General features: G+C 47.6%; 1 protein-coding gene across 1 annotated transcript; it reads left to right on the top strand.

The window, feature by feature from the left end:
* Positions 1–346: 346 nt before the first annotated feature.
* Positions 347–15,349, top strand: LOC141084438 (uncharacterized). Its single transcript, XM_073569162.1, has 4 exons — positions 347–541; positions 13,102–13,254; positions 13,435–13,794; positions 15,314–15,349. The coding sequence occupies exons 1-4, from the start codon at positions 347–349 to the stop codon at positions 15,347–15,349; spliced, it is 744 nt and encodes a 247-aa protein (XP_073425263.1).
* Positions 15,350–15,581: the final 232 nt, after the last annotated feature.

The following is a 15,581-nucleotide window of genomic DNA, read 5'->3' as shown; positions in this document are numbered from 1 at the left end:
GGTCACTGCTGAAATTGGGCAATCAGCTGCAGTGTCTGACTCACCGGCAATTATGGCTGCTGCGTCATCTGCGGCCCTACCTGTGGTTGATCTGCCGGAGCCCGTGGACACCTTGGTACCAGCTGCGGCCTCCCCTGCGGCCACGCCGATGTCGCTGTCAAAGCCGGCTGTGGCCTACTCACCACCAGAGCCTGCGGCCACTTCTGCCCTGCCCCCGACTGCGGCCCGCCCATCGGACTCTGCAGCCTATACCGGACCCTCTGCCTGGGTTGCGGAGGTCATCGAAGGAAAGAAGGCCAGAGAGCGGGAGATCTGGGGGCTGCTACATGAAAAAGGAGAGGTTGGTATGGCGGTTCCACATTCCATCGGGAGGCTGGTGCACGCTAATCGGGAGAAAGGGTATGGCTTTATCTGGGATCGCACCACTGGAGAAAAAGTGTATTTAAATGTGGCGTCCATCCGTCACGGCCAGGCTCTACAGGAAGGAGACTGGGTCTCTTATTATAAGGAGTATTACTCCCGAGGATACTACGCTGTTGCAGTAATTGCTTGCCCTGATGACTACGTGCCCCCGTAAAAGGGACTCAGAGACACCTCAAGAATCCTGGGACTTCACGGCTGTGGAGTCCCTTGCTGAGTTGGCGGACCACTGGCCGTTGGGAGATGGCCCGGACTACCAGGAATTCGATGCACCGTTGTGCTATTCAAAGGACAGTTCGACATCCAAGTATTAGAAATGTTTTGTTTGATAAAGAATGTTCTCTCCTAACACAGCAGGGACGCACAGGGGAGGTGCTCATGGCAAAGGAAGGGGGAGTATGCCCGTTTTGTGTTTGAAGTTTAAAAAAAAAAAAAAAATCTGCCTTGATAAAAATGTATTGCAGCAAAGATGGTAAAGTGTGTGGTAGATGTGACATGTTGAAATGTTAAAATGTTATAGAAAAAAAAATGTGTGTTCAACAGGTCCCGGGTACGTGGAGTATGACGACCACGACTTACTCAAGTTGACAGGACGACGAGACAGGAAGAAGGTAGACAGACAGACAAAGGGTCTATGTGACCAAGACGCCGACCATGACTTGTTTTACAGTGCCAGGTCCCTGACACCACATACACCCCAGGAGATTAGGACGAGATTGTCGAGGACGACAATGGTTAAAGGAAGGGAGAATGTGGGGAGGTTGAGCTGACTGACAGGTCTGTCTGTAGTAAGAGACAGAGAGATAGCGCAGTGTAGGTTGAGATAAAGAGAAAAGGGTGTTATGTGGTAGTTTGACCATTGGAAGGCAGTGGGGAGTATAGGAGAGTGACTGTGTAACTGCCATGGGTCAAGGTAACTGCCATTGGTCAAAGGTTACTGTCAGGTGATAGTGGGCGGAGCTACTGGGACTGGGAGTATAAGAGGTCAGGGAAGGTTCCAGAAGGTCCAGTCAGCCAGGGGAGCTCACTAGATAGGAGGGTCTGCTGTGAAGTGAAAGGCAAGTGAAGTGAGGGCCCTCAGAGAGGATCTGACAGAAGAGACGGTCACAGGGGGTGGCCCAAAAAACAGCAACGACAGACAGAGACGGTCTGTGGGTGAAAAGTAACGGTGTACTCTGGACGGTGAAGCACTTTGGTGGAAGTGCCTAGGGCAGCCACAGTGAGGAGAGCCACAGAGGATGCCACGATAGTGAAACAGAGGAAGTGAAGGTACCCGGGTCTGTGTGAGAAGGGAGGTGTGAAATTCCTGTGACAAAGTCTGGAAGTCGTCAAGGAACGGTGAATAAACACGGACCTGTTGAACTCAATTTCTGTCTCAAGTCTCCAGTCTGTCGGCATCAAGAAGTGGGTCACCCCCCCCATCCCGGCTGGTCTCCCTATCTCTTTCATCATCTCCTCTACCCCAGTCCGGCCATAACTGTACACTGGCAGTCACCTAGCAAGAAGTACATCATATTGTGTAGAGCACTATTGCTGTGGTAACTCACTGTGTCGGCGCTGGAGTCTGAGAGGCAGGAAACTCATCACTGAGTGGGCAGGCAGGCAGCAATGGAAGCCATGCCCACTATGCAAGTGCCAGAAGTAGAGCAGAAAAAAGCGCGTCATAATACACAGGCTGCGTTAATGTAGTAGCTGGTACCCCGGTGTACGTGCCAAGAAATAAGGGAGTAAGAGGCATGTCATAGAATAAACCACATCATTACTAAGGTAACAGAAACCTCTGCTCTCCCACCGACCAGAGCCAGAATGGAGAGCAAAGTAACTAGAGATAAATATGAATTGTTATAACCACAACCAATAAATGTGCTACAGTGGCACGTATACACAAACCTTAGGATAGATTAGTATTTAATCAGAACAGGCCCCCCATACATAAGCGCCGAGAATTAAGCGCATAATGTGCAGCAGTGCCATTGTAGTGAGTAATTCCACCGCACACATGCCCCCAGAGACCAAAACAGGTAGCACAGCATGATGTTAGCACGAGCAGTATCGTAGTAGCCCCACTCTCCTGTCAATCTAGATACAAAGAGGGGAGTCCTAAAAGCTGGATATACAGTAAATTTACTCTATCCACATCAAATAAGAAAATATTAAAAAAAAAATGTATATATATATATATATATATATATATATATTGTGATGTGCGCATGTCCATAAAGACCAGAACCAGATGACATATATCCAAGACTGTGTGCAGATCAATGAAAGCACAGTATATCTGCTAAACGATGCTATTGTAGCTCAGGTCCCAATCGGGGATGGATTGGAACGCCTAGGCACTCAGCATAGTAATCCTAGCTGATAGCGCATAATGCAAATGCAATAACTGTGCAACTGTGTGTAATGACGGCTCAGGCCAAAAAGTGCATATAGTTATTAAGATGACGCATAACACAAATAATTATGATCATAACTATTAATACAAAACAGTACCTATGCAACTGAATCTTATAATGGCGCAAATCAAATCATGCATATGGTTGTTATAGCAACAAACAGTGCTAATCATGTCTGTATGCGTATGGTACAAGCACAAGTCGGAATGGCGCATGTAGCTGTAATTGCAATAGCGACGCATACCACCAGGCGTTTTTGGGATAGAAATGAATTTAGGAGACCAACACCAGCACATGATAGCCGTAACTAGATCACACATATTGCTGTAATGACGACGCATGTCATATGAATGCCTTACAGTGAGAGTTCACAGCATATAATAGCTGCAATCAAAGCTGCACTCAAAAGGAGAGGCAACCCAGAGGATGAAGGGATGTACTGAGAAAGGAAGAAAAAATCCATGGCACCATGACACATAAATACATGTAAAGTCCACATAGGATAAAGATAGAACAGAACATAAACGAAATTGTTCAGAAATCCACACCTTGGTGACCAATTGGCAGTAATATTCCCAATGGTGGAAGAGACCCACTTCCCGGATTATCATATGGGTGCAGAAACGGAGAAGACTGATTTGATAATGCCCTGTGGCAATCAATGTGTTTATTACACTGATCAAAAAGAAGGTATATCAATAGGCATAGCAAATACCCCACAAGAGCAGCCCTGATCTGCTATAGGTCCATAAAATGGTGATGAAAAGCAATATACTGTGTATATAGAAACCCCCCCATACTCAAAAAGACCCATACCAAAATTATATTTTGAAGAGAGCAGAATAATGAGGATAATAATAATGGAGGAGGGAAGCAACCCTTTCATCACCCTTTTATGGACCTATAGCAGATCAGGGCTGCTCTTGTGGGGTATTTGCTATGCCTATTGATATACCTTCTCCGTTTCTGCATTGACATAGTTGACTGGCAGTAAGCACCCCTGGTCTATTATATTCTGGTGGCTGGCCATTTAAGCCTGTCATTCCTGACACTTATGTAATGCATATGGATAAGCTGCTCTTTGATAACACAGATTCATTTGACATTTTCTTTGTACTATCCATATTATGTGTGTGCCCTGCTCATAGTGACCCCTAGTGACCAATTTCAGTTACGTGCTATTAGGCATTTGAACTATTTCTTGTAGGTATATTTGTGTGTGGGTCATTTTTATATTCTCTACACAGGTCATGCATTAACTGTTTAAATGGTCCACACCAGTGTTGAGCATTCCGATACCGCAAGTATTGGTTATCGGACGATATTAGCTGTATCGGAATTCCGATACTGACTTCCGATACTTTTTTCATATCGGATACCGGAATCGGAAGTTCCCATAATGCTATGAGCCCTCTCGCTTTGATTCAGCCAATGGGAATCCTCAGAAGTGTGGGCACATCCTGTTAGGCATGTAGGCATGTTAATTATTGGCATGGCTGTGATTGGCTGCTGAAATGATGTCATGATGCACTATAAAAACCGCAGCAGCCGCCATTTCTGGTCACTCTTCTGTGAATTCAGTTAGGGACAGACTGCTGTTGAAGACTGTGAGGGACAGTTAGAAATAGCGATTCTACAAAACATATTGTGCTTTAACCAGGCTATATAAACCACCACTGTAGCTTTCTTTTCCCTAGCAGCAGTGTTCACAGCTGTCTGCAAGGGCTGTGTGAGTGCAGCTCACACTGTGGAGTGGGTCCTGCAGCCACGTCTGGTTGTAGGCCGCCCAGCGTGCCTCACTGCTGTCTCATACATATTTTTCTTTTTGAGCTGCTTATTTTTCAAAAATTCTATCTAGTGTGCTTCCATCCGTATCCATATACTTTGGTTGCAAACACTAGTAGTAGACAGCGGAGCCTTTCTGCAGCCTTTCAGTGCTAGTGCCCACTTAGCTGCACTGTTCTCGGCTGTCTGAGAGGTCTCTGACTGTGTGTGAGTGCAGCTCACGCTGAGTAGTGTGTCCTGCAGCTACGTCTGGTTGTAGGCCGCTCAGCGTGCGTCACTGCCTCCACATATTTTTCTTTAATTGCAGCTCATTTTTTCTTCTCCTATTAGTGTGCATCCATCCGTATCCATCTACATTGGTTAGTTGCAAACACTATATAGGAGTACATAGAGGAGCCTTTTTTCTGGCTTGGGCCTTCATCTGCAGCCATATTGGTATTACCCAATTTTTTTGGAGCCTCATCTTTTGCATTGTAGGTTACCTGCCTGCATTGTATTAGCTCCAAAAAGTTGGTGATACTCTGACTTTCAAATCTTTGGTCACATCCTTTTAGTTTTTTTTTCACAAAAAAAAAAAAAAACCACACACAATAAAGTTCACCAAACACTACATTTGAAAGTTGTGTAGGCCACATTAGCTCCTATTAAAGTGTAGTCCACACACACACACTTCATAAAATTAGTGTTTCTTCTACCTGTAACCAGATGTTCAGGAATAAGCACACTAAGCCCCCCTTTGTACTTTTCTGCCTGTCTTTATCAGTCTAGCAAGATGAAGAAGGCAGGGAGTAAGGCACGTGGGCACGGGCATGGAGTTTCAGCAGGGAGAGGACGTGGGGATTCTGCAGGGAGAGGACGTGGGGATACTGTGCCTGCTGCGGGCACCAGTGAGTAAGCATCCCCCAGTTTTAGCAGGCAACAGTCCTTTATGCGCAGCTTTGTAGGACCTCGCCGTACCCCACTGCTGCGGGAGGAACAAATTGAAGCCGTTGTCAGATGGATGGCAGCTAACGCATCGACTTAAATGACTTCGACATCCTCTCAGGGTCAGATCACCGAAGAGCAACCATCTGTCTCTTCACCACCTGCCAAAGTGCCCAGGCAGTCAGAGAGCCCTGGACAGGAGCCATCACAGTCTCTACTTCTGTTCTCTTAATCTGTTGGCTTGGAAAGCAGCATTCCAGAATGTGAAGAAGAGGGAGTATGCAGTGATGCGCAAATTCTTTGTCCCTCTGAATCTGAAGAGGTGGGTGGGCCAGTTCCTATGGTCAGCACACCTCAGTACGCATCAGATGATGACGAGACACAGGTGCCACTTTCTGGTGCGTACGGTGCTGGTGAGACAACCCAGGAGAAGCAGGTGTTTGAAAAGGGGAGAGTAGATGATGAGGTCATTGACCCATCATGGCGTGAGAAACAGGAAGGTGCTGGGAGCAGCTCTGAGGAAGAGATTCCCCAAACGGCCAAAACAGGAGGGAGAGGGAGGGGGCAGACTTGGTTGCCTGTAGCCTCCACTTCGGCACCCGTTAGGAGCATTCCTCTTTCAAAAGGCAAAACGGGCGCTCCCAAGACTTGCAGTGCGTGGTTCTTTTTTGACACAGTTGCAGATGACATTTGCTTTGTCAAATGCAAGCTGTGTCATCAGAGAGTCAAAAGAGGGAAAAATGGCAGCAACCTCAATACCACTAATATGTGGAGACATGTGCGGACCAAGCACGAGGTGGAGTTACACAGACACACTGAAGACGTAGGCCAACGTACAGCACCACCTACCACCTCTTCAGCTTGTGTTGGGGCCTCTTCCTGCAGCTCACACACAGCTGGTTCGGCTTCCTCACAGGATCACCAAGGAAGAACCTCTGGCACTGTTGTCCGGAGACCCTGTGACATTCCACCCACAGCACCATGATCCCAGTCATCCTCACACTCCCAGGCCACTCGACAGCCATCGGTAGCACAGGCATGGGATAAAAGGCGGCCATACTCGGCAAACCATCCCCGAGCACAGGCTCTGAATGTTGGCATTGCCAAACTACTGGCACTTGAAATGCTCTCATTCAGGCTGGTGGAGACTGACCCCTTCCGGGCCTTCATGGCATTGGCAGTCCCACAATACACCGTGCCCAGCCGCTTTTATTTCAGCAGTCGAGCCATCCCTGCCCTGCAGAAACATGTGGAGGGAAAAATAAAACATGCGCTACTAAACGCCGTTAGTAGCAAGGTCCACCTGACCACCGATGCATGGACCAGTAACCATGGACAGGGACCATACCTTTCCCTCACTGCCCATTGGGTCAATGTTGTGGAGCTGGGTACAGATCTGGAGAGTGGCGCTGTACGTGTTCTGCCAACTCCACGGATTGCAGGAATCCAGTCTGTACACATAGACTCCTCCTCCTACTCAAGTTCCTCAGAAACAGTGCAGCAGGAGCCTGTTCCGACCGATATGAGCACAGCCATGGCCAAACGTCAACAGGCCGTTCTCAAATTAATTTCTTTGGGGAATCGAAGCCACACAGCGCAGGAGCTTTGGAATGCCATCAAGCAGAAGAGCGACGTGTGGTTTGTGCCAGCGAATCTCCAGTCGGGCTTGTTAGTGTGTGACAATGGCTGAAATCTGGTGGCAGCTCTTGGCCTAGGCAACCTTACTCACATCCCATGTCTGGCACATGTGCTGAACTTGGTTGTGCAGAGCTTTCTGAGGGACTATCCGGATCTTGATGCACTGCTGCACAAGGTCCGCATAGAGTGCGCTCACTTGCGGCGTTCCAGCACGGCAAGATCGCGCCTTGCTGCTCTGCAGCGCCGATTACGCCTTCCGGAACATGGCATCATATGTGACCTACCCACCAGGTGGAATTCAACGTTACATATGTTGGAGTGGTTATGTGAGCAGCAGGCAGCAGTCATGGAGTACCAGCTGCATCAGGAGCAAAGAAATCGCACTGTGCACCGGTCACACTTCAGCACCACTGAGTGGGCCTCTATGAAGGACATCTGCCTTGTTTTGCGTGCCTTCGATGATTCCACGCGGATGGCGAGTGCATATGATGCACTAGTCAGCATGACTGTCCCCCTTATCTGCCTGCTTCAAAAACCACTGCAAGCACTAAGGGAGGAGGTTTTGGAAGAGGTGGAGGATGAGGAGTCCCAAATGCCATCTGCTTCTGGACAGTCTGCGCTACGTGGTTCCTGACAAAGGCCTAGGCAGGGGACACTTTGTGAGGATGATTAAGAGTCGACGGAGGAGGAAGACATCTCTCCAGAGGAGGGAGGTACACAAAGCTCTAGTCAGTATGTACAGCGAGGGTGAGGTGATGCAGAGCAGGCAGAGATCACACATCAAGCAGGGGACAGCGGTTCTTTGGCAGTTGGGAGTCTGCAGCACATGGTTGATTTCATGCTGCAGTGCCTGAGAAACGACCGCCGCATCGCCCACATTCTCTACATGGCTGATTATTGGGTGTACACCCTCCTGGATCCTCGCTACCGGGACAACTTACAAAGCCTCTTACCAACGTTGAACCGGGAGCGTAAACTGCGGGAGTACCAAGACACACTGGTGCAGTCCATCATATTTTCCATTCCACCTGACAGCAGTGGTGCTAGTGCTTTAGAAAGCAGCTCTGTGAGTCTAGGCAGTGGAGGAAACTCGGCACAAAGAGGGAGCAGAGGCAGCACCTCAGCACAAGGCAAGACCACTATGGCCCAAATGTGCCAAAGTTTTGTGTGTCCGCCACAATTGTCTACACCATCACAGACGGCTCCAGTCAGCAGGAGGCAACGTTTCTGTCAGAAGGTGACAGACTACATGTCTTGCCCTGTCAGTGTACTCCCAGATGGCTCTTCCCCTTTCAAATTTTGGGTCTCTAAGCTGAATACATGGCCTGAGCTTAGCCAGTATGCATTGGAGGTGCTGGCTTGCCTTGCTGCCAGTGTATTATCGGAACGCGTCTTTAGTGCCGCAGGTAGTGTACTAACAGACCATCGCACGCGACTATCTTCCGATAACGTCGACCGACTTACTTTTCTGAAAATGAACAAGGCCTGGATCTCTCCAGAATTTGCCAGTCCTCTACCCGACTAAATAATTGGTTGGTAACTGTATCCAGGTCTCCTGTTGTGTTCATGTTTCTGCTACCTGAGCTATAATCCCTGGGCTTCAACACAGCCAGTTGTCGCTCAGATATGTCGTCTGCACAGAGAAAAACACACTAGCTCCTGTGTTAGTGGGGTTCAGTAACGCCAGCTGCTCCCCTGCTGTGTGGACGGCAAAGTCTCCTGCTCCTTCCACATTCAAACTCCTACTGATTTTTAACCGTGCTCCACTTAGGCCTCTGGCTCCACTGTCTCTAGTATTTCCCCTGGCCTCCAACCCCGCCTGTTACAGCTCTGAAGTGGCATCTGCACAATCCACACTTGTTCCTGTGTTTTTTGGGCTCAGTCACGTCAGTTGATCCCCTGGTGTGTTTCCAGCAAGGTCTCCTGCTCTGTCCACATTCCCATTACTAGTAGTGTAAATGAGGACAGAGCAGGAGACATTGCCGGACACACATCAGGGGATCAACTGACGGGACTGAGCCCCAGTAACACAGGAACAAGTGTGGATTGTGCTGACGCCACTTCAGAGCTGTAACTGGTGGGGTTGGAGGCAAGGGGAAATACTAGAGACAGTGGAGCACGGTTACAATCAGTTGAAGTCTACAACCTCTATAAAACCAGCTGCAAGTTGGCCTCAGCCTGCTCCATGCCTCATCCTGGGCTCCAACAATGCCAGTTGGTGTTCAGAAGTGTTGTCTTCCCAGAGAAAAACACACTAGCTCGTGTGTTTGTGGGGTTCAGTAATGCCAGCTGTTCCCCTGCTGTGTAGATGGCAAAGTCTCCTGCTGACTCCACATGCCAACAACATCAGGCCTCAGCCTGCTCCATGCCTCATCCTGGGCTCCAACAACGCCAGTTGGTGTTCAGAAGTGTCATCTTCCCAGAGAAAAACACACTAGCTCCTGTGTTAGTGGGGTTCAGTAATGCCAGCTGTTCTCCTGCTGTGTAGATGGCAAAGTCTTCTGCTCCATCCACATTCAAACTGCTACTGATTTTTAACCGTGCTCCACTTAGGCCTCTGGCTCCACTGTCTCTAGTATTTCCCCTGGCCTCCAACCCCGCCAGTTGCTGCTCTGAAGTGGCATCTGCACAATCCACACTTGTTCCTGAGTTACTGGGGCTCAGTCACGTCAGTTGATCCCCTGATGTGTGTCCGGCAATGTCTCCTGCTCTGTCCACATTCCCATTGCTAGTAGTGTGAATGAGGACTGAGCAGGAAACCTTGCCAGACACACATCAGGGGATCAACTGACGTGACTGAGCCACAGTAACACAGGAACAAGTGTGGATTGTGCAGACGCCACTTCAGAGCTGTAACTGGCGTTGTTGGAGGCCAGGGGAAATACTAGAGACAGTGGATCCGGAGGCCATAGTGGAGCAAGGTTACAATCAGTAGTAGTCTACAACCTCTATAAAACCAGCTGCAAGTTGGCCTCCACCTGCTGCATGCTTCATCCTGGGCTCCAACACAGCCAGTTGTAGCTTGGAAGTGCCGTCCGCACAGATAGAAACACTCGCTCCTGTGTCTGTTGGGTTCAGTAACGCCAGCTGTTCCCCTGCTGTGTGGATGGCAAAGTCTCCTGCTGCCTCCAAAATCACGCAACATCTTATTTTCTACTTGCTCCAAGTAGGCCTCAGCCTGCTCGGAGCATTGATCCTGGGCTCCAACACAGCCAGTTGTAGCTTGGAAGTGCCATCCGCACAGATAGAAACACTCGCTCCTGTGTCTGTGGGGTTCAGTAACGCCAGCTGCTCCCCTGCTGTGTGAATGGCAAAGTCTCCTGCTGCCTACACCGTCACACTACTAGTGATTTTTAACCGTGGTCCACTTCGGCCTCTGGCTCTACTGTCTCTAGTATTTCCCCTGGCCTCCAACCCCGCCTGTCACTGCTCTGAAGTGTCGTCTGCACAATCCACACTTGTTCCTGTGTTACTGGGGCTCAGTCACGTCAGTTGATCCCCTGATGTGTGTCCGGCAATGTCTTCTGCTCTGTCCCCATTCCCATTACTAGTAGTGGGAATGTGGACAGAGCAGGAGACCTTGCCGGACACACATCATGGGATCAACTGACGTGACTGAACCCCTGTAACCCAGGAACAAGTGTGGATTGTGCAGACAACACTTCAGAGCAGCAACTGGCGGGGTTGGAGGCCAGGGGAAATACTAGAGACAGTAGAGCCAGAGGCCGAAGTGGAGCACGGTTACAATCAGTAGTTGTGTACAACCAATATAAATCTCGATCCAAGTAGGCCTCATCCTCCTGCATAATTGACCCCTGGGCTCCAACATCGCCAGTTGCTGCTCAGAAGTGTCTTTGCCACGGGTACTCCCTCCTGCCCAGCCGGGTTCCATCACCGTCAGCTGTTTCTCGGCAGAGCCTTTGGCTGAGGTGCCTCCTTCTCAGTGTCCGAGTTCCAGCAACGTCTGCTGGTTCTTGGTAGTGCTTTAAACGCACAGGTACCTCCTGCTTAGAAACCGTGTTCCAGCACTGTCAGCTGGTCCACAGTTGAGCCATTGGCTCTTGTTCCTTCTGCTACCCATCCGGGTTCCAGCACCATCAGCTGGTTCTCAGCAGTGTCTTTGGCACGGGTACTCCCTCCTACCCAGCCAGGTTCCAGCACCGTCAGTTGTTTCTCGGCAGTGTCTTTGGCACGGGTACTCCCTCCTGCGCAGCCGGGTTCCAGCACCATCAGCTGTTTCTCGGCAGAGCCTTTGGCCGAGGTGCCTCCTTCTCGGTGTCCGAGTTCCAGCAACGTCTGCTGGTTCTTGGTAGTGCTTTAACGCACAGGTACCTCCTGCTTAGAAACCGTGTTCCAGCACCGTCAGCTGGTCCACAGTTGTGCCATTGGCTCTTGTTCCTTCTGCTACCCATCTGGGTTCCAGCACCGTCAGCTGGTTCTCGGCAGTGCCTTTGGCACGGGTACTCCCTCCTGCCCAGCCGGGTTCCAGCACCGTCAGCTGGTCCACAGTTGTGCCATTGGCTCTTGTTTCTTCTGCTACCCATCCGGGTTCCAGCACCGTCAGTTGGTTCTCGGCAGTGTCTTTGGCACGGGTACTCCCTCCTGCCCAGCCTGGTTCCAGCACGCCTGCTGTTTCTAGGTAGTGTCAACGTCACTTTGCCACCAGTACGTTGTCCTGTCGTGTTGCGGTCGGGTTAGCCGAGTCTATGGTGCCTGCAGTTTCGGTGCTTCCTATGTGGGCTGCGGGTTCTGGTACTAAAGGCTGGTTCCATAGTGCCAATAGGACAAGCACCCCCTGTTGGAATGTGGGATTCGGTAACTGCATCCTGCTCGCGGCCTTGCAACTATGTTGATTATGGGTACCTTCTGCTACCCATCCGGGTTCCAGCACCGTCAGCTGGTTCTCGACAGAGCCTTGGGCCTAGGTGCCTCCTTCTCGGTATCCAAGTTCCAGCAACGTCTGCTGGTCCTTGGTAGTGATTTGTAGCACCGGTACCTCCTGCTTAGTAACCGTGTTCCAGCACCGTCAGCTGGTCCACGGTTGTCCCATTGGCTCTTCTTCCTTCTGCTGCCCCTCCGGGTTCCAGCACCATCAGGTGGTCCTTGCTTGTTTCATTTGCTCTTGCAGCTTCTGCTACCCATCCGGGTTCCAGCACCGTCAACTGGTTCTCAGCAGAGCCTTTGGCCTAGGTGCCTCCTTCTTGGTATCTGAGTTCCAGCAATGTCTGCTGGTCCTTGGTTGTGCTTTGTAGCACAGGTACCTCCTGCTTAGTAACCGTGTTCCAGCACCGTCAACTGGTCCACAGTTGTGCCATTGGCTCTTGTTCCTTCTGCTGCCCCTCCGGGTTCCAGCACCATCAGCTGGTCCTCGCTAGTTCCATTTGCTATTGTTCTTTCTGCTACCCATCCGGGTTCCAGTACCGTCAGCTGGTTCTCGGCAGTTCCTCAGCCTTCTTGTACCTTCTGCTACTTTTCCAAGTTCAAGCTTGTGGAAATGGTTTTTGATTCTCACTCTGGATCTCCCTGACAATGACCCTGAAGATGACGACCCTGAAGACCACACAGAAGAATACCTAAAAGATGACCCTGAAGAAGATGACCAAGAGGACAAAGAACATGAAGACAACCACCAAGATGCAGAACAACAAGAAACAGAAGAACAAGAAGCATAAAAACCAAAATCAGAAGAACATTAAGCATAAGACTAAAAATCTGAGCAAATGATATCTAATTTATAAGCAGAAGAAGACTAAGCAGTGTATGGGGGTGAGTCCGTTCCTCCTCGTGGTGCCCCTGGAAAAGGCCTTCGGCTGCAGGCCAAACTGAACGCGGACAAATCCTGTTGTAAATCTTTTGTGACAGGCTGAACGAAAGGTGTAATCTTCAAACTTTTATAGATTACAACTACAGGAATGCCTGACACAAATAAGAAAAGGAAGAAGAAGTAGTAGAAGTAGTACAAGAAGTAGTAGAAGTAGTACAAGAAGTAGTAGAAGTAGTACAAGAAGTACAAGAAGTACAAGAAGTACTAGAAGTAGAAGTAGAAGAAGAAATAGAAGAAGAAGTACAAGAAGTACAAGAAGTAGAAGTAGAAGTACAAGAAGTAGAAGTAGAAGAAGAAATAGAAGAAGAAGTACAAGAAGTACAAGAAGTACAAGAAGTAGAAGTAGAAGTCGAAGTAGAAGAAGAAATAGAAGAAGAAGTACAAGAAGTACAAGAAGTACAAGAAGTACAAGAAGTAGAAGTAGAAGTACAAGAAGTAGAAGTAGAAGAAGAAATAGAAGAAGTACAAGAAGTACAAGAAGTACAAGAAGTGCAAGAAGTAGAAGTAGAAGAAGTAGAAATGGAAGAAGAAGTAGAAGAAGAAGTAGAAGAAGTAGAAGAAGTACAAGAAGTACAAGAAGTACAAGAAGTACAAGAAGTAGAAGTACAAGAAGTAATAGAAGAAGAAGTACAAGAAGTACAAGAAGTACAAGAAGTAGAAGTACAAGAAGTACAAGAAGTACAAGAAGTACAAGAAGTAGAAGTACAAGAAGTAATAGAAGAAGAAGTACAAGAAGTACAAGAAGTACAAGAAGTAGAAGTAGAAGTACAAGAAGTAGAAGTAGAAGAAGAAATAGAAGAAGAAGTACAAGAAGTACAAGAAGTACAAGTAGAAGAAGTAGAAATAGAAGAAGTAGAAGAAGAAGTACAAGAAGTACAAGAAGTACAAGAAGTACAAGAAGTAGAAGTACAAGAAGTAATAGAAGAAGAAGTAGAAGAAGTACAAGAAGTAGAAGTACAAGAAGTACAAGAAGTACAAGAAGTACAAGTACAAGAAGTAATAGAAGAAGAAGTACAAGAAGTACAAGAAGTACAAGAAGTAGAAGTAGAAGTACAAGAAGTAGAAGTAGAAGAAGAAATAGAAGAAGAAGTACAAGAAGTACAAGAAGTACAAGAAGTACAAGAAGTAGAAGTAGAAGAAGTAGAAATAGAAGAAGAAGTAGAAGAAGAAGTACAAGAAGTACAAGAAGTACAAGAAGTACAAGAAGTAGAAGTACAAGAAGTAATAGAAGAAGAAGTAGAAGAAGTACAAGAAGTAGAAGTACAAGAAGTACAAGAAGTACAAGAAGTACAAGTACAAGAAGTAATAGAAGAAGAAGTACAAGAAGTACAAGAAGTACAAGAAGTACAAGTAGAAGTACAAGAAGTAGAAGTAGAAGTACAAGAAGTAGAAGTAGAAGAAGAAATAGAAGAAGAAGTAGAAGAAGTAGAAGTACAAGAAGTACAAGAAGTAGAAGTACAAGAAGTACAAGAAGTACAAGAAGTACAAGAAGTAGAAGTAGAAGAAGTAGAAGTAGAAGAAGAAATAGAAGAAGAAGTAGAAGAAGTACAAGAAGTAGAAGTACAAGAAGTACAAGAAGTACAAAAACATAAATGATAAAAAGATATGGGGTCCTATGCAAGCCTTATTAGTGTGCATTTCCCACTAGGCAGCCAGACCTTCATGGGTTAACTGGCTGTCTTCATCAGTGGAATGCACCTGTGCGGCCCCAGCTTTTATCATTGGGGCTTTGCTGTATCCTGCCAGTGCATTAGTCAGGGTTTGGTGAGTTACCCAACAATTGTTCGTTTTTTGTAAATTTTTGGAAAATTTATTTTCCTTTTTGTTCGCCATTAAGATTTAGTGTTAGGGACTCACAATATCTGGGGACCCTTGACAGTGGGTTGTGAGCTTATCTGCTTTGGCCAAAATAGTAACCAATACCCCATATCTTTTTATCATTTATCTTTTTGAACTTTTTATCATTTTTACAGGATACAGCTTAGCCCTTCATGTTGGCTTGGTTTTTTGGTGTGATGCATGTATATAGTGCTGAGCGGCCCGCCTATTATTGGCGTCATTGATAGGCTGCTCAGACACTATGCATCACACCTATTAGTGTGACTTATGTCCTATGCAAGCCTTATTAGTGTGCATTTCCCACTAGGCAGCCAGACCTAGATGGGTTAACTGGCTGTCTTCATCAGTGGAATGCACCTGTGCTGCCCCAGCCTTTATCATTGGGGCTTGCTGTATCCTGCCAGTGCATTAGTCAGGGTTTGGTGAGTTACCCAACAATTGTTCGTTTTTTGTAATTTTGTAATTCATTTTGTTCGCCATTTAGATCATTAGACACAGCATGTCCGAAACTCTTTACTAACACATCAGGAGGATAATAAGAATGTCAGATGTTAAAAGTGAAGCACGATTGGATTTTGTGTGGTAATCTGCTGTATAAAAACGAGATGTGGGATTCAAACCCATGTTTCCTATTCCATAAACCAGTTGCTTAACCACTCAGCCAACAGCTTAACAGGCTGTGAGAGGATGCTTTTTCTTCCCTTATGAGATGAACCATGCAAGTACTGTAGTGAGGTGTATCTGAAAAACAT

This window comes from Dendrobates tinctorius, unplaced genomic scaffold, assembly GCF_039654945.1.
Source record: "Dendrobates tinctorius isolate UK_male_01 unplaced genomic scaffold, ASM3965494v1 ptg000022l, whole genome shotgun sequence".
NCBI classification, from domain to species: Eukaryota; Metazoa; Chordata; class Amphibia; order Anura; family Dendrobatidae; genus Dendrobates; species Dendrobates tinctorius.
The sequence above is the reverse complement of the archived record's forward strand: the minus strand, read 5'-3'. Positions and strand labels throughout refer to the sequence as shown.

Bases quoted from the DNA above. Each gene is read 5' to 3' on its own strand.
- LOC141084438 (XM_073569162.1), top strand. From the start codon at position 347: ATGGCGGTTCCACATTCCATCGGGAGGCTGGTGCACGCTAATCGGGAG. The intron at 13,255-13,434 runs GTAGAAGTACAA...GAAGTAGAAGTA, and splicing joins AAGAAGTACAAGAAGTAGAA to GAAGAAGAAATAGAAGAAGT. The intron at 13,795-15,313 runs GTACAAGAAGTA...TTCGCCATTTAG, and splicing joins AAGAAGAAATAGAAGAAGAA to ATCATTAGACACAGCATGTC.